Source organism: Anomaloglossus baeobatrachus, chromosome 5, assembly GCF_048569485.1.
Source record: "Anomaloglossus baeobatrachus isolate aAnoBae1 chromosome 5, aAnoBae1.hap1, whole genome shotgun sequence".
In the NCBI taxonomy this organism is placed as follows: Eukaryota; Metazoa; Chordata; class Amphibia; order Anura; family Aromobatidae; genus Anomaloglossus; species Anomaloglossus baeobatrachus.
The window spans coordinates 247507077-247525212 of record NC_134357.1 but is presented as its reverse complement, the minus strand read 5'-3'; the positions used below and the strand labels follow the sequence as shown (position 1 = coordinate 247525212).

At 45.5% G+C, this 18136-nt stretch overlaps 1 protein-coding gene across 3 annotated transcripts; it reads right to left on the bottom strand.

Annotated features, from left to right (window-relative positions):
• Nucleotides 1-530: 530 nt before the first annotated feature.
• LOC142311145 (uncharacterized) lies at nt 531-12035 on the bottom strand. 3 transcript variants are annotated; one of them, XM_075349305.1, is made up of 7 exons: nt 11975-12035; nt 10715-10861; nt 9086-9271; nt 8843-8960; nt 8668-8771; nt 8473-8566; nt 531-2492 (listed from the first exon to the last, which is right to left on the bottom strand). In XM_075349305.1, exons 2-7 carry the CDS (start codon nt 10790-10792, stop codon nt 931-933), a joined length of 2142 nt encoding a protein of 713 aa, XP_075205420.1. In that variant the 5' UTR covers nt 10793-10861; nt 11975-12035; the 3' UTR covers nt 531-930. The 3 variants fall into 3 exon arrangements, with proteins under 3 accessions (XP_075205420.1, XP_075205419.1, XP_075205418.1); XM_075349304.1 differs by having other exon boundaries at nt 11912-11985; XM_075349303.1 differs by lacking the exon at nt 11975-12035 and adding an exon at nt 11647-11835.
• Nucleotides 12036-18136: the final 6101 nt, after the last annotated feature.

The window sequence follows — 18136 nt, the reverse complement described above, 5'->3', positions numbered from 1 at the left end:
CGGGTCTGTGGATGGAGCCCGGCCTCAGAGCCTGGAGGCCGGTAAGATCCCACTTCACCCAGAGCCCTCAGGGGGATGGGGAAGGAAAGCAGCATGTGGGCTCCAGCCTCCGTACCCGCAATGGGTACCTCAACCTTAACAAACACCGCCGACAAAAGTGGGGTGAGAAGGGAGCATGCTGGGGGCCCTAGTATGGGCCCTCTTTTCTTCCATCCGACATAGTCAGCAGCTGCTGCTGACTAAACAGTGGAGCTATGCGTGGATGTCTGACCTCCTTCGCACAAAGCATAAAACTGAGGAGCCCGTGATCCCACGGGGGGTGTATATGCAGAAGGGGAGGGGCCTTACACTTTTTAGTGTAATACTTTGTGTGGCCTCCGGAGGCAGTAGCTATACACCCAATCGTCTGGGTCTCCCAATGGAGCGCCGAAGAAAAAGCAGCAAAAAAGCAGGTAAAAAGCAGGTAAAAAGCAACGTGCGCACATACCCTTACTGTTTTAAATAGGGGAAACGTACAATTAGAAGGGGTTGTCCTAGTAGTGGAATAAAAAACATAAGCCAATCTACAATATTGATGGCCTAGTGTTAGGAGAGGCCATCAATATCGGATGGGTGGCTGTCTATCTTCTGGTACCCATCAGAGGACTGAAAGAGCTGCCATGCTGCCCATTATTTACCAGGCGAAGCTCTGTACTTTGAAAATGGGTATACCTGGTATTGCAGCATAGTCCGATCGACTTAAGACAGAGCAGCAATGAATTGGACCACCACCGATATTACATTAATGGCCTATTCCAAGGTAAAGGGTGAGCAAAAAATGAGATTTATCGTAAGAAAAGAACATTTATTTTTCTGGATACGCCCTCTCCAGAGAAGGCACCTATGCTCAGTCTCAGGGTCTCCCCACTGTAAAACCAGTTAGGAGGGGGATTACAGTACCGTCAAAGTAACAACTTTAGTGTGGGTTTCCTGATGTTTAACGAGATTCTTTTTTTGTTTAAAGTGCCTCCCACATTCAGTGCATGGAAATGGCTTCTCGCCAGTGTGGATTCTGTAATGTGTCACGAGGTTTGACTTATTTGTGAAGCTTCTCCCACATTCAGTGCAAGAAAAGGGTTTTTCCCCTGTGTGCACCCTCCGGTGCTTAGCGAGGTTCGAGCTTGCTGCAAAACATTTCCCACATTCTGAACAGATCACAGGGTTCTTAATTCTATGAGATATTTGATGTTGGAAAAGCGCAGATTTCTCTGTAAAGCCCTCCCCACATTCCGTACAAAGAAACGATTTCTCATGTGCGTGGATTTTCTGATGTCTGGTGAGATCTGACTTTAGCTTGAAACATTTACCACAATCAGAACATGGAAATGGCTTATCATCAGAGTGGGTTCCCCAGTGTCGTATGAGACCAGACTTGTTGGTGAAAGATTTGTCGCACTGAGAACATGGGAACATCTTCAGACCAGAATGACTCATTTTGTGTTCATAAAGAGTAGACTTGTGAGAAAAAGTTCTACCACATTCAGTACAAGAAAATGGACGTTCTCCGGTGTGCATTCTCTGATGCTCTGTGAGACTTGACCTTTTGGAGAAACCCTTACCACACTCAGAACAGAAGAATGGCTTCTCCCCTGTGTGACTTCGCTGATGGTCAACAAGGTTCGATCTCTGTCGGAAACGCTTTCCACACTCTATACATGAAAATGGCTTTTCACCAGTGTGGATTCTCTGATGGCTAATAAAAGTTGATTTAAATGTAAAGCATTTCCCACATTCAGAACATGAAAATGGTTTGCTACCAGTATGATTCCTCTGATGCTCAATAAGGCCTGATTTATAGGCAAAGCATTTCCCACAATCAGGGCACTTAAAAGGTTTCACACCTGTATGCATTCTCTGATGTTCCACAAGAGCAGATTTATGATTAAAGGATTTCCCGCACTCCAAACATGGGAATGGCTTCTCACCAGTGTGGATCCTCTGATGCTGATTTAGCGTTGACTTGTGTGAAAAGCATTTTCTACAGTATGAACAAGAAAATGGCTTCTCCCCTGTATGTATTCTTTGATGTTCAGTCAGAGAAGATTTTACTGAGAAAGATTTCCCACAGTCAGAACAATAAAATGGTTTTAATCCTTCATGAGTTTTTTTATGTTCAGCAAGTGTCCATCTTCGTGTGAAACATTTCCCACATTGGGCACATGAGTACGGCTTCTCTCCTGTGTGACTCTTCTGGTGATCAACAAGAGATGATTTATGGGCAAAACATTTCCCACAATCCAAACATGAAAAGCTTTTATCGACTTCTGGGGGTGAACTGTGAGCGTCAATATCTGGCTTACCAAAAGAATAGCCTGCATGTTCATAAGACACAACATGTAGATTTGGGAAAACATGGTTTTCAGGTGGGAAATCTTGCACGATGTCTGTTTGTCCTATTTCAGAACTGTGAGTCAAATGTGAACATTCATCAGAGATGATCCTGCGGTTTCCATCTGTGGGATAGAAGCAAGAAGATAGTAATCATTAATTGTGTACATTTTTAGTATTCTTCCTCCTGACCCACTGGGAAAACATCCATGTTGCGTATGTGGTGACTGTTTTTCCTCAGTATTTGTAACGCAAACCCAGGAATGGGTAAAAAAATGCAAAAGTGGTGCCCGGGTTTCTCTTATACTTTTCCTTTGATTGTTCCACTCCTCGTTTAAGCTTATAAATCCTGAGCTAAAAATACTCTCCTAACACTCAGCATATGCACGTGGAAAAATAAAAAATTGGGCTTCTTGCAATTCACCATGCCCAATCCTTTTACCGTCTATTTGATTTACTACGAAATTTTTCCCATCGCTAGCTAACATAACAGTAGCAGTTTGGGAAGAACAGTACATTTTGAATAAGTTTAATCCTTTTTGTAAAAGCATATTATTTTACGGTTGTTATATCGATGATATGATATCTGTGTGGGAGAGAGATGACTCCTCATCCTTTATCCTATATTTGAACAATAACATTGACTACTAATTTACAGGAACATGATATTAATTTCTGGATATTAAACTCATGGGAAATACTAATACAGGGATAGTAGAGGTTCAGTCATATAGGAAACCGACAGATAGCAATTCAATATTACATGCACAATTGTGTCATCCAGCACGTCATAAGAAATGTGCCTATAGGAGAATTAATAAAGGGCTAGAAGGAACTGCAGCTCTGATGAAGATTATATTAAGGAGAGGAATTTAATCTGTGAGAGACTATTAGGCTGGAAACACATCTATGCGTGTAAAATCGGTCCGACTAGGCTGAAAAAAACTCGGCTGATTTTAGTTCACGTTAGGTCAGAGTGCAACGCAAGTGCGATGCTTTTTTTTAATTATTTAACCCCTTCACGACCATGGACGGATCTTTCCGTCATGGATCGTGTCCCGGTAAGCCCCGCCCCCTGCCGCGGGCAGGCGGCGTGGATCGGCACACATATCAGCTGTTTTCAACAGCTGACATGTGTGCCTACATGTTCCGAGTGGAATCGCATTCCACCCGGAACATTAACCCCTTAGATCTCGCTGCCAAAGTCTGGCAGCGAGATCTACATGCGCGCGGCCATCTTTTTTACTTACCGCCGCCCCTCCGGACGTCACGTGAGTGATCACGTGACGTTCGGTGTTTGCCATCGTAGCACAGGGTCATGTGATGACGCCTGGTGCTACGAAGTTTCACTTTCATTCTTCCTCGGCACGGAGCAGAGGAAGAAAGAAAGTGACTGAATCTGCTGATTACAGCGGTATAGCTGTGATCAGCAGATAGCGATCAGCAATCGGATTGCTGATTGCTATAGCCCCCTAGGGGGACTAGTAAAATAAAATAAAAAAAGTAAAAAAAAAGTTTTAAAAAATTAAAAAAAAAACAAAAAACCTAAAAGTTCAAATCACCCCCCTTTCCCCCCATTGAAAATTAAAGGGTTAAAAAATAAATAAATATACACATATTTGGTATCGCCGCGTTCAGAAATGCCCGATCTATCAAAATATAAAATCAATTAATCTGATTGGTAAACGGCGTAGTGGCAAAAAAATTCCAAACGCCAAAATTACGTTTTTTGGTCGCCGCAAGTTTTACGCAAAATGCAATAACAGGCGATCAAAACGTAGCATCTGCGCAAAAATGCTACCATTAGAAACATCAGCTCGAGACGCAAAAAATAAGCCGTCACTGAGCCATAGATCCCAAAAAATAAGAACGCTACGTGTTTCGGAAAATGGCGCAAAACGTGCGCCACTTTTATTGGACAAACTTGTGAATTTTTTTTAACCCCTTAGATACAAGTAAACCTATACATGTTTGGTGTCTACAAACTCGCACCGACCTCAGGTATCATACCCACACATCAGTTTTACCATATAGTGAACACCGTGAATAAAACATCCCAAAAACTATTGTGCCATCACACTTTTTTTGCAATTTTTCCACACTTGGAATTTTTTTGCTGCTTTCCAGTACACCATATGGTAAAACTTATGATTTCATTTAAAAGTACAACTTGTCCCGCAAAAAACAAGCCCTCATATGGCAAGATTGACGGAAAAATAAAAAAGTTACGGCTCTCGGAAGAAGGGGAGCAAAAAACAAAAACGCAAAAACGGAAAGTGCCCCGGGGCTGAAGGGGTTAATGACTTGCATAGCGTGTGTAATGCGTGTGATCCGTGTGTGATCCTTTTTTTTCTCAGCAGCTGTCATCTGCCATTCAGCTCTGCTACATGGCCGCTGACAGCAGCCACAGCCAGAGCCATGTAGCAGAGCTGAATAGCCGCTGACAGCAGACACAGACAGAGCCATGTAGCAGAGCTGAATGGCCGCTGACAGCAGACACAGACAGAGCCGCACGATCAGAATGAAGTCGGATGAACGTGACCCTACTTTATTGTCATGCCGCGGCTCTGTCTGTGTGGCATGGGCTGATTTTAGGTCACCAGTGAAGGTCTCACCGGTGACCGCAAATCCCGAGTGCCCGCAGTGTTCGGCGCTATCAGCGATGACGTCACTGAGGTTACCCGCGGCCACAGCTGAAGTCCTCCCGCTGAGATTTGTGGCCGCGGGTAACCAGAGTGATGTCATCGCTGATAGCGCGACTCACTTCAGTCGCTGCGGGGAGCTCACAGAGAGCGGTCATGGTCTGTGACCGCTCTCTGTCAGCTTCTGATGTAGCAGAGCTGACAGCGTCGAGGGACCTCTGTGGATTACGTCGGACATGGAAGGGTATTTGGGATCTTGAATAAAGTGGTGAAAGAGGTTGTGTTTTTTTATTTCAAATAAAGGATTTTTGGGTGTATGTATTCATTTTCTTAATCTTACAGGTTAATCGTGGAAGGTATCTCGGGAAGACGCCTGCCATGATTAATCTAGGACTTAGTGGCAGCTATGGGCTGCCATTAACTCCTTATTACCTCGATTGCCACCGCACCAGGGCAATTCGGGATGGCCGGGTACAATCGCATCTCATGGATGCGGCTATTCCGGGCGGCTGCTGGCTGATATTGTTAGGGTGGGGGGCTCCCCATAACGTGGGGCTCCCCATCCTGACAATACCAGCCTTCAGCCGTGTGGCTTTACCCTGGCTGGTATTAAAATTGGGGGGGACCGCACGTTGTTTTTTTTAAATTATTTATTTATTTTTTAAACTGCATTATATAGACTCGCCCACCGGCAGCTGTGATTGGTTGCAGTGAGACAGCTGTCACTCATCGTGGAGGCGTGTCTGACTGCAACCAATCATAGGCGCCAGTGGGCGGGGAAAGCAGGGAACACGAGATTGAATAATGAGCGGCCGGCTTTTTCATAAGAGGCGAAGCCGCCAGAGCAGTGTGACAGCCGTGCAGTGCCGCGCCGGTGACCGGGGATCAGTGAGTATGAGAGAAGGGGGGAGAGGGATAGACCGACATGGACAGAGAGAGAGAGACAGAGAGGGAGAGAATAGAGACCGAGAGGGAGAGACCGACTGACATTAATCGCATGTTTCTCACAACACTGAAAATGAGTGAGGTCTCACAATGTCGGTCAATCTCTATGATTGACCGACATTGTGAGACCTCACTCATTTCCAGTGTCTTGAGAAACATGCGATTAATGTATTTATAAAAACGAATGTCACTATGATGGTGTGAGTGCCGGTCCGTGTGACATGCTTTTTTTTCACACTCCCATAGAGTTGCATTGGAGAGACTCGCACGAGAAACTCTATCGCAGCTAGCTGCGATTTTTTTCTCAGTCCGATTTGGACTGAGAAAAAAAATCGCAGATGGGAGCTGAATCATTGAATGACACGGGTCCGAGTGCAATGCGAGAATTTCTCGCATTGCACTACTGCGAGAAACTCGGAAGTGAGAAGCCGGCCTTAGCCAGAGGCTAGCCCAGGTGGTCTTTAAAGGGAACCTGTCACCAGTTTTTTCCCTATTAAACCAAAAATATCACCTTCTGCAGCTCCTAGGCTGTATTCTATAAAGGTGCACCTTGTTGCTGACTCCCCTTGCAAACCCCTAAAAGAACTTTATAAAATCTTTCCGTTTCCTATACAAATGAGTTTGGTTGGCCAGAAGGCCGGGCTCTAATTAGTCTCCTGTCCCCCTCCTGCCGCTGTTTGCCGTCTCCCAGTCATGATTTACATGGATGATGCCACCCCACACTGGTGGAGCCTCGCGCAGGCGCATTTCGCTGTGCCCCTATCGCGGGGCTGAGCATAAAGTTTCCCTCACGCGAGAGCCGGTGATGTAGTTGCGCAGGCGCGAGATTATGGGCGGGTACGAGGATGACGCTGCTGAGGTCATACACAGCGCCGCCCATAATCTCGCGCCTGCACAACTACATCACCGGCTCTCGCGTGAGGGAAACTTTATGCTCAGCCCCGCGATAGGGGCACAGCGAAACTCCAGCAGCGTGGACGATGACGGGGGCGGCGTCATCCATGTAAATCATGACTGGGGGACGGCGAACAGCGGCAGGAGGGGGACAGGAGACGAAATAGAGCCCGCCCATCTGGCCAACCAAACTCATTTGCAAAGGAAACGGTAAAGTTTTATAAAGTTCTTTTAGGGGTCTGCAAGGGGGGTCAGCAACAAGGTGCACATTTGTAGAATACAGCCCAGGAGCTGCAGAAGGTGGTATTTTTTGTTTAATAGGGAAAAATCTGGTGACAGGTTCCCTTTAAATTGGGCTAAAAACTATGTGGGCAGATTAAACAGAAATACACTAATGGAAGATAAAAAAAAACCTAAAAAATATTCTACGAATACAGAGGATAATACATCTATCACTTTCTTGACAACTTTTAGTCCGCAGTTTAAAGCGATCGTTCAGATCATAAATAAATACTTATTACACAATATTATTAGGACAATGTTTAGCAAGATTTCTTAAATGTTTGCACTTATTAATGTTGATAGATGTGTTCTTATATTCATGTGTATTGGTTTTATGTATACTCTTGTTATATACTAAGATTGTGTCTAGGTATAGTTTATTTATTTTACTCACTGTATCTTATTGATTAAGTAGCAGCACAGTTGCATGATGGGATATGGCTAGACGTATTTAGGAGTCTAAAAACAAAAAAGTGAGCCGGAGTATGAGATGGTATACATGGAACTTGTGAGACCATGTTCACACTGGCCATAAGACAAAGAGAAACCAAGGGAAAAATTGTGAAAACATACCCTGCTGTAACTAAATAAAAGCATAGTGCATATAAGCATAGGGTACTTAGTAAACACTGTTTTTGATCAAAAAAAGCATAAAGCTATCCCACTAACGTCAAGGTGTACCCAGTTTGGATAGTGTTTAGGAGTCTGTCAGAATATTTTGTATCCATGATTAAGATGTAGTGACTGATTTATCGTCGAAACACGTTGGTAGCATTTTCTCTTGTTCTTTGTGCGAGCCTGTACTGCGAATGTTTTAATTTTTGCTAATAAAAGGCTTTTTTCTATACATTTCCCTGCCTATGGTCCACTGGATTCAACGTTTGCTTATTGATTACCATTGGGCTGAGTGCTGTCCAAGTGAGGGCAGTTTTATCTGCGGCCAGCAGACTAAAAAGATGGTGGTCTGAAGGTAAACATATAGAAATCAGTAACTAGTAGCAGATGGGTGCTATGTGGATCACAGGGGTCTCATATTATGCTGTGCCAGAGATACTGCATATTCCTCAATATTACATATGGATACTGAGGAAGGGAGACTAGTAGGCATGTTACAGGTGCTAATGGATATAGGGCAGAATTTTAGAAAACACAAAGATTAGAGGCGAGGGGTGAGGAGATGAATAGTTACACCGCTCATAGCCACTTACCAGGCACAAGAACCCCTCTGCCCAGATCTATTGTGAATGTACCATTAATGGCTGATATAATGTGGGCCTGACTGTACACTAGTAGAGGCAATGAATGGTTAAATGTGAGAGTCATTTCCCCAGTTATTACTCACCTGGGTTACTATCTATCAGAGTATCCTCCGGTTTGCACTGCGGATCATCACACGCTACCCCCAGAATTTCAGTTTTCACAACAATAGGAAAATCCTAAATACCCAAATGTAACAGTTTTAGATTCTTAAACAAGAGAACTCATATCACAGAATAATATCGGTCTGTAGAGATCAGAGGATCAGCTTTATTTCTACCTCACACTCATCCAGTGCATTATCTTCCATGTTTTCTGCTGCAGACGTCTGTGGAGATAGAGGACTGGTGCATCCGTCCAGCGACTCTCGCGGAATAAACCTGTCTGTAGGAAACAGTGACTGAATGTGTGGCTTGTGTATGGTTTATCAGAGCACTTATGTAGTCATCACTTACCCTGTGAGGTCTGTGGATTCTCCGTGATAACGTCCTGGTACAGATCCTTGTGTTCTTCTAAATACTCCCACTCCTCCAAGGAGAAATAGACCATGATGTCGTCGTATCTAATAGGAATCTAAGACACAGAATGAGACGTCTTCACTTTCTAGGAACCTGACACATACATATGATAGTTCTCATCTGAGCATATTGCCCTCTTATGTTATCATGCAAGGTTCCAGCGTTCCCGGCAGCGCTCACCTCTCCAGTCAGCAGCTCAGTGATCTTAGTGGTGAGGTCCAGGATCTTCTTATCATTGTATCGCTCATGTAACAGGAGAAGAGATGGAGATGCCATAGTAGGGCATTTAGCCGTGTCTAATTTTTCAAAGATTTGATGGCAATTGGCAGTAACATGGTGATCAAACTTTTTCAAAGGTCCATAGTCCTATGTGAAAGGACAGACAACGAGAAATATACTTGACATTTTCCCAACATGGCGGCTAGGTCACCTCATAATGATAGAGCAATGTTACATTTAAGGATTATTCCCATCTTTAGGCTATGTTCACACACTGCGTTTTTTACCTGCGTTTTTGGTCCGTTTTTGCTGCAGAAATTTCTTGAGAAATTCTTGTAACCTTTCTGCAGACATTCCCCAGCAAAACCTATGGCAAAAAAAATTAGCTGTGCACACACTGCGTTTTTTTCATAAGAAAATTCTTTCAGTAGATTTTCTTAAGAAAAAGAATGAGCATGTCACTTCTTTTCTGCAGCTAACTGCATTATTTGCCATAGATAATTGGCACAATAACCGTGGGAGCAACCAGCGGTAAAAACGCACCAAAAACGCAGGTGCACTAATCCTTCACTCTTAAGAAATTTCTTAAGAAATTTCTTAAGAAAAATCATTTTTCTAGTGTGAACATAGCCTTAAGCGGGCTTTACACGCTGCGACATCGCTAATGCGAACTCGTTGGGGTCACGGAATTCGTGACGCACATCCGGCCGCATTAGCGATGCCGTTGCGTGTGACACCGATAAGCGATTTTGCATCGTTGCAAAATCGTGCAAAATTGCTAATCGGCGACACGGGGGTCCATTCTCAAATCTCGTTACTGCAGCAGTAACGAGGTTGTTCCTCGTTCCTGCGGCAGCACACATCGCTGCGTGTGACGCCGCAGGAACGAGGAAGCTCCCCTTACCTGCCTCCCGGCCGCTATGAGGAAGGAAGGAGGTGGGCGGGATGTTACGTCCCGCTCAGCTCCGCCCCTCCGCTGCTATTGGGCGGCGGTTCAGTGACGTCGCTGTGACGCCGCACGGACCGCCCCCTTAGAAAGGAGGCGGTTCGCCCGTCACAGCGACGTCGCCGGACAGGTATGTATGTGTGACCGGTCTGGGCGATGTTGTGTGGCACGGGCAGCGATTTGCCCGTGTCGCGCAACAGATGGGGGCGGCTACCCACACTAGCGATATCGGGACCGATATCGCAGTGTGTAAAGTAGCCTTTAGACGTTTTCTCCTATCCACAGGATAGAGAGTACCTTGCTATTCGATGGCGTCTTAAATCTTAACAAGGCTCAGAATGCCCCGTCTGCATAAAGGGTGGCCAGACATGTGCAGCACATCCATCCATTGTCATTGGGACAGCCATGAGCTCAGCTCTGCTATCTATGGCAGTTCCATAGAGAATGACTTGTGGGGTGGGGGACATTTCTGGGCACCGCTCCATTCAGACAGGGTATTGAGGAGCACTTTTCATGGGATCTATTGTCAAACCCCCACCAATTCGCAAGCTATAATGTATCCTATGGGGCTTGATCAGGCAGGCCAAAGCTGGCACTGTCACCAATGGGTTAATACAGGGTTTGGAAACTGCAGAATCCATTACCTCCCCAGTCAACAGATGGATGATCTCCAGGGTCAGTTGTAATATCTTTTCATTCAATCTGCTGCTTTTTCCGTCCATTCTTCCCCGATCTGTCACGTTATGTTGTCATACAGAATACTGGCCATGAGGAGTCCAGACGATTGCTGACTGCAATAGAGAAGTGCATTCACTTGTCATCACTGCTCAAACAATGGCTGAGAACGATACATTCCCTTTACATGCTAAATTTGGGACCAGTTACTGTCAGGAATAAGTGGAACCTTTCCCAAAAAGACTGGTGGAAAATCCAAACAGTGTGTATATTACACACCTCTAGTATTCCGCAAGCTATGCTGCTTTCTGATGGATTGCACTGGGGTGGGAGAAGTCAATCTGGGACAATTTTATTTTTTAGTTAAAGTGCATGTATTTGGGGCTAAAAATCTTTTTTTGAAATTGATTTAATTAAAAATGTTGCATCATTAGATTTTAGAGGCTCTTTCTTTCCCTGCACATTGAGATCTAATGTGGTCATAAATCTCCCATTGACCCATCAGAATAAGCTCACTGACAGATTCTCAGTTTACCCATTCTGCAGTCAGCAACAGACAGTGCAAAACTGAGGTTATAGAAGGCAAACTGCAATATGTTTAATTAAATTGAATTACAAGAATGATTTTTAGGCAAAAAGTGCATATACTTAGATAACAAAAGAAAAAGTTCCCCGAAAGTGGACAACCCCTTTAAAAGCAGACAGTCCTAGCTTCTATCCTTGTGTGTAAACGTTAGGTACAGGCCAGGATACAGGGCCATAACATATCAGCATGGGCAGCAGTGGCATGATATAGAGAATGCTGGGCAGCAGATACTGCAGGGCTGCTCTGCCTGTATGTGGCACTACATGGCCCAGCCAGCTCTGCGGGCTCCTCCTGTAAGAGCAGCAGCTATATTACCTGGACGGCAGATGCTAAAGCCTGGCTAAATGCTAGACTGTATGGGCTCCTTCCAGGTATGACGTCACTGCTGTCATGTGATAGGGGCGTGTTCGAAATGCAGCCTGACGGAATAAACATTATTTTATTAAGTCCCCGTGGTCATGGATTTGCGTATAACAGAAGCGGGGGTCAGGGGGTAAGACCACCAAGCGGAGAGGGGGTGCAGGTAGGCACCCGGAGGAAACCGCCACGCCCACCAACAGAGCCGGTCACGCCTACTAACCTGGAAGGAGCCCGTACATTCTAGACTCAACCATGGAAGGAGCCCATACAGTCTAGGCTTTACCCTAAATCCTGGTGACTGCAGGACCTGTGATGACGGCATGGCCATGTGACTAGACGTGTGGGCGGAGCTGTTGTAGACTGCTGAAAGTTCTGCAGAGCTTCTCCAGCTGCCTGCATAGTAGTGACCCCAGGAGGAGAGCCGCTTCTGAGGAGAATGCTCTGCAGTAATCGGGGTGGCTCAATGCAATGACTGTAGGTGCGCTGGGGTGTAATGCTCTGCTGGACGTATGTGCAGTGCTGTGCTGCTCAGGTTTGAGGATGGGTGCAATGCCCTGCCTCTAGGTACGGTTCCATAAGTGCATAGCTTCTGATGCGAGAACATGGGAAGCGATATGCTAATGACCCTCTGCTGTGAACGTCAGCAGAGCGTCATGCGACTGTGATCGGATCACAGCTGCAGAGTATAGGGAGGGAGCACTTTCTCCCCATCTCCTCTGCTGCCTATCTCTGCGTGCACTGCGGTCGGATGACGTGTGAGTGCAGTGCGATGTTTCACACACTCCCATAGACTTGTATGGGGGTGTTTGAGCCAAACACATCATGCTGCGATTCAATCCACATGCTGCTCTGGCAGGAGAAATCAATTGCATATGTATTATCAGATTGCACTCGTCAGTGCAAAACGCAAGTGGAATGTACCCTCTCTCCAACCTGCGTTTACAGTGCAATTGACACTGTGTTGTACTGGCACCAGTGTAAGGACACATGGTCATTCAGCATCCAATGCGATGTGTTATGCTATTGGCTCCTGCTCTGCTGCGAGTGTAAATATACTGCGCTGCAATCGGATCACAGCTGTGGAGGAGAGAGGAGGGAGTAATCTCCCCATCTCCATTATCAGCTGATACGATTAACACACTGCACTTTAGTGTATTGCCAGTGCAGTGCGATGTTTTCTCTTGCACCCATAGACTTGTATGGGTGCGAGTGAAAACAAATTGGATTCCACCCGCAGCATGCTGCGATTATTTTCACGGTATGATTAGGGCTAAGAAAAAAATCGCAAATTGGAGCTGGCCTATAGAGTAATATTGGTCTGCAATTTTTTATCGCCTTCGACTCTTACTTTCCATGTGTCCTTACCCTAGGCTGGAGGCACACAGGTATGTGACTCACTCATCACTCCTGACAGGACCGGGTGAGGCTCATGTCTATGCAAATCTATGGGAGTGTATGAAACATCGCACTGCACATGGATGTCGTCCAAGTGCAGTCCGATATATGGAGAGACAGGTAGCGGAGGAGATGGAGAGATTACGCTCATCCTCTTCTCTGCACCTGTGATCTAATCGCCAGATTGGATCACAGTGAATGACATTCAGCTCACGGTCGCAGCAGAGCCTGAGCATTAGCATATCATTTGATGCCATTTGCGACTGAGGGCGAGGCCTCAATCTGCGGGAGCAATGCTCTGCTTCATTCTGTAGGTGCAATATGGTGCAATACTCTGCTTTAGAGCTCAGTTCCACTTGCAATTTTCACGGACTAGTGCAATCCAATAACACTTCAGATTGATTAACACTGGTGCGAGTGCAATCAGGCAGTGTCCATCAGCTCTAATCGTGCTGAGGATCAAATCGCAGCATGCAGCGTAGATCGCACTAGATCTATGGGTGTGAGAAAAATATCGCACAGCATGTCATACAGATGGCAGATGCATGTCATACGGATGCTAGGTGAAAAACATTTACACACTCGCATAGCACTTGCACAGCCCTCGCATGTCATGTGCATGCTAGCCGAGAAAAATAATGCGCACTCACATGACACTCGTTACACTATTCGGGCAAGTATCATAGTGATGTTTTGTATGCAACTGAGGTCTTAGGTTACGTGCCCATGATCAGTGTTTGCGGCGTTTTGGACGCGGAGGGGATTTCTAGAAAGCTCATGCCCACTGTGCTTGTTTTTTTCGCAGCAAATACTGACCTGCGGTGCAGCTTTCCAAGCCACAACATGTCAATTGTTTCCTGCAGATTCACATGCGTCGTCCATAGGGAGAACACAGCGAGAGACCGCAGCGCACTGAACCCTGATCGTGGGCACAAGCGGCTGCGGTCTCCTGCGTTCTCATGTGGTAGAGACTTGCGCCCCCCCCCAGTCAGGACCCGCTGCATCCAGGACGCAGTGAGTCCTGGTCGTGGGCACATACCCTTACTCTGTGGGTGCACTAGGATGCAATGCTCTGCTTTGCTCTGTGGGTGCAATAGGGTGCTGTATTGACCCTGTGTGCAATGTTCTGCTGGGACCTTGTGTATAATGGTATGTGCGCACGTTGCGTACTAGCCCAGCACCGAAAAGGTGCGCTTCAGAGCGCAGCTGAAAAGCTCCGTTCTGAAGCGCATGGTGCCGGCGAGAACGTGCGCTCTGCCTGCAGCTCCTGCCATAGACAGAGCAGGAGCTGCCGGCAAAGCGCACGGAAGAAGTGACATGTCACTTCTTTTTGCGCAGCGCTTCGGCAGTAGCCGAAGCGCTGCGCTCTGAGACGCCACGTGCGCACGGCCCCTGCACAATCTCCATAGACTGTGCAGGGGACGCAGGACGCATGCAGTTACGCTGCTCTACAAAGCGCAGCGTAACTGCATGAATTTACGCAACGTGCGCACATAGCCTAACAGTGCACTGTATCTGTTGAAGTGGATGCAATTATCTGCATTGACTAGGGACACTGTGCACTAGGGTGCACTGTTCTGCAGGTGGTTTAAGGGGGTTTCCACTACTATATGACCCCCTTCATCAGCTTTAATTCTTCCTAACAATCACTTTTGTAATGTACGTCTTTTGTTGCCACTGTTTCCCTTCCATCTGGGCATCAGAATAACACAGAATGGGCAGATAACAGATGGCTGGGAGAAAAACGGGTTAAATGCTGCGCTAGAAACCACGATTCCGATGGATAAAATAAATCCTTTCCTTTATTGGCACAAGTCAACGCGTTTCGAAAGCATATCCACTTTCTTCATCAGGACAAGACAGTACAAGAAAAGAATGGGTCATTCTTTTCTTGTACTGTCTTGTCCTGATGAAGAAAGTGGATATGCTTTCGAAACGCGTTGACTTGTGCCAATAAAGGAAAGGATTTATTTTATCCATCGGAATCGTGGTTTCTAGCGCAGCATTTAACCCGTTTTTCTCCCAGCCATCTGTTATCTGCCAATTCTGCATCGGGGCTGCTGCTGACCACTGCTGCATCATCAGCTTATATGCTTACATTGGAGTTGTGCCAGTCACAACTGAAGCAGGTGAGTACCTGTCTTTACTTTTGCATACCCTTGTCTACCAGATAAGACCCTATTTCTGCGCTTGTTTCTTCCACAGTTTTTTTTCCTAAATAACACAGAATGACAAGGGCACGTCGCTGATGGAGGTGAAGCTGCCTTTTAATGACTGACAGGAGCTTGCGCATATATGCTCATACTAATTCTTAAACATATGGTCAGGTGTCTGCCCATCTACACGTAGTATACAGGGGAATCAAAAGAGTGTGCACATGGTAGACTGTCATGATTCGGCAGTTTGCAGAGACATACTGACTGCAGACTTTTCATTTCAGCCTAGAGAACCCCTTTTACAATTTCAGGGATATTTAATTGTGGTGGGGTGCCATCTTCTATAGACAAACATGTATATATGATTGTGGCCTCATAACTATGCAAAAAATACACACTTACATCCTTTGCAAGTCTTAGGCTATGTCCGCACTTTGCGTCGTCCTAGTTGCAGTTCTAAACGCATCCTCTGGCAGAAATTGCTTTTGCCAAAGTTGCTTTTAACCACAGAATCGCGGTAAATACGCGTGCGTTTTTACCGCGTTTTTAGCGCTTTTTACATGCTTTTCCATTGCGTTTAGATAGATGCGTTTTGAACATAAAGACACTGCTAAATAAAGTTTAAACTTTCAAACACTATGAAAAAAGGGGGAAAAAAAGGGAACACCTATATAATTATTAAAATAACAAAAATAGTTATTTCATCTAATTATAGCGGTTTTTTTAATATTTATCGCTAAAATAGCAATAAAATAATATTTTTCATTAATTTTAATTGTCGGACTATGTGTGTGTGTAAAGAGACATATCATTCCATTATTTTGATGTCATAAACGCATGTTTTCTGCAGCTAAAAAGCAGATAAAACGCTGGAATTTAGATGTTGCTTGCTTTTTACAACTTTTCATTGACTTCAATGTTACCAAAACGCAGCCCAAATGGCAAAAACAACTGACATGCTGCTTCTTTGAACGCATCGTTTTTGCCACAAATTATGCAAATTAAACGCAGCGTTTTGAAACGCAAAGTGCGCACAAGAAATCCCCATGTCCCATAGACTTTGCTGGAAAATTAAAACGCATGCCTTTTGGCATGAAAACGCTGCTGCTCAAAATGCTGCGGAAACGCAGGTGAAAACGCAAAGTGCGCACATAGCCATAGGGTACATTAACACGACTATCCCATTTTTGGGGTCTGTAAAAAAAACAGTCCTGTTTTTCCTCATATGCATCCGTATGACATCTGTGTGACAACCTTATCTGTTCCTTTCATGGTTCTTTTTACATCCGTGTGCCTTCTGGGGGTTTTTTTTTTTAGCGGACCACAAAACAACAGAAGGAGTGGTACATACAGTTAAAAGCTAGAAAGATAGATAGCTGGATAGATAGAGAGAAATATATAATGTTCCTCCCCTGCATTTTATATTTTTGCACCCTTTAGTGCCTTTCATGTGGCATTTAAGGGTGCTTAGCCTTGTTTTTAGCCACAAATTCTTTACTTACCCCCCAAAAACAATGTGGGGTCCCCCCTATTTTTTTGTAGCCAGTTAGGATAAAGCAGATGGCTGCAGACAGCAGTTAGCAGCTCTACCTTGGCTGGTAGTGGTAATCCAAAACAGAGTCTACCCCATGCTGTTATAGTAAATTAAATTAAAAATAGAAAATGTAGGGTCCCCCCCAAATTGGATCACCAGCCAAGGTAAAGCGGACAGCTGTGGTCTGGTATTCTCAAACCAAGGAGGTCCACGGTTATTGGACTCTCCACAGAATAGAAATAGCAGGTCACAGCCACTCCAGAAGTGGTGCATCCATTAGATGCGCCAGTCCTGGTGCTTCACCCCAGCTTATCCCGTTGCCCTGGTGCGGTGGCAAACAGGGTAATATACGGGATTGATGCCAGCTGTGTAATGTCACCTGGCATCAAGCCATGGCATTAGTGATGTCACGGCGTCTATCTGATACGCCACATCACTAACCCAGTCAGTAATAAAAAGAAATGGATGACAAAAATGTTTTTTAAAAAACACTTTCACCAATTTATTGAAAAGAAAAAACAATCCGGGTCCGGCGTAATCCCATGACGATCCATACTCATTGTCACCGTCAATGAAGAACAGAATGTGCCCCATTGGCTGGGAGAGCAGTTCTGTGACTAGAGCCAACATCAATAGGTCAGGCCAGGTCACTGCAGGGCATGACAAGCGCCGACTTCATGAGGTTAGCTGAGTTCATTACCTGTGGTTATGAACTCCGCTGAACTTGTGATGTCAGCGCTCGTCACAGAGTTCCATGGCCGCTGCATTCTCACATAAATTGTCCCGTGAACCTGTGACGTCACCACTAGTCATATTCTCAGGCCGCTCGCGAGACCTGATGTAAAAACGCGGCATCATGGAAGTCAGTGACCTGCACTGACGTCACGACTAGACTCCATCACCGCAGGTAATGAACTTACCTAACCTCATGACGGCAAAGCTTGTCATCCCCGCAGCTGCTCGCACACTGCTGCTTGAGGCACTGCAGGGCTGGCCAGGGCAGTGGGACATAGACTGCAGGGGCAGTGATAGACGGGAGCCACACAGATGTACCGCTGTCTGGCTTCCGGGGATTTTGAGGGCCCATTGACTTGTGTCACGGTCTGCATTTTGTGGAACAGAATAGGACATGTTCCATAACAACGGAACGGACATACGGCATCCGATGGCACACGGAAGCACTTATACTAAACACATTGAAAAGATAGTCTTGTCAGTAGGTCCGCAAATAAAGGAACTGACCAGGACAGACGGAACGGTCGTCTGAATGAGCCCTTATGATGGAGCTGTATAGCTGTGACCACTATGTGCGACCCTAGCAGGCCTAATGAAATCCAGTAAAGGGCCGGATTGTTTTCCA

What these genes read in the sequence shown, in the direction of transcription:
- LOC142311145 (XM_075349305.1), bottom strand. Translation starts at nt 10,792, where the DNA reads ATGGACGGAAAAAGCAGCAGATTGAATGAAAAGATATTACAACTGACC. An exon ending in GAATCCACAGACCTCACAGG is followed by an intron (nt 8,772 to 8,842) that starts GTAAGTGATGAC and finishes TGTTTCCTACAG; the next exon opens with ACAGGTTTATTCCGCGAGAG. An exon ending in TCTGATAGATAGTAACCCAG is followed by an intron (nt 2,493 to 8,472) that starts GTGAGTAATAAC and finishes TCTATCCCACAG; the next exon opens with ATGGAAACCGCAGGATCATC.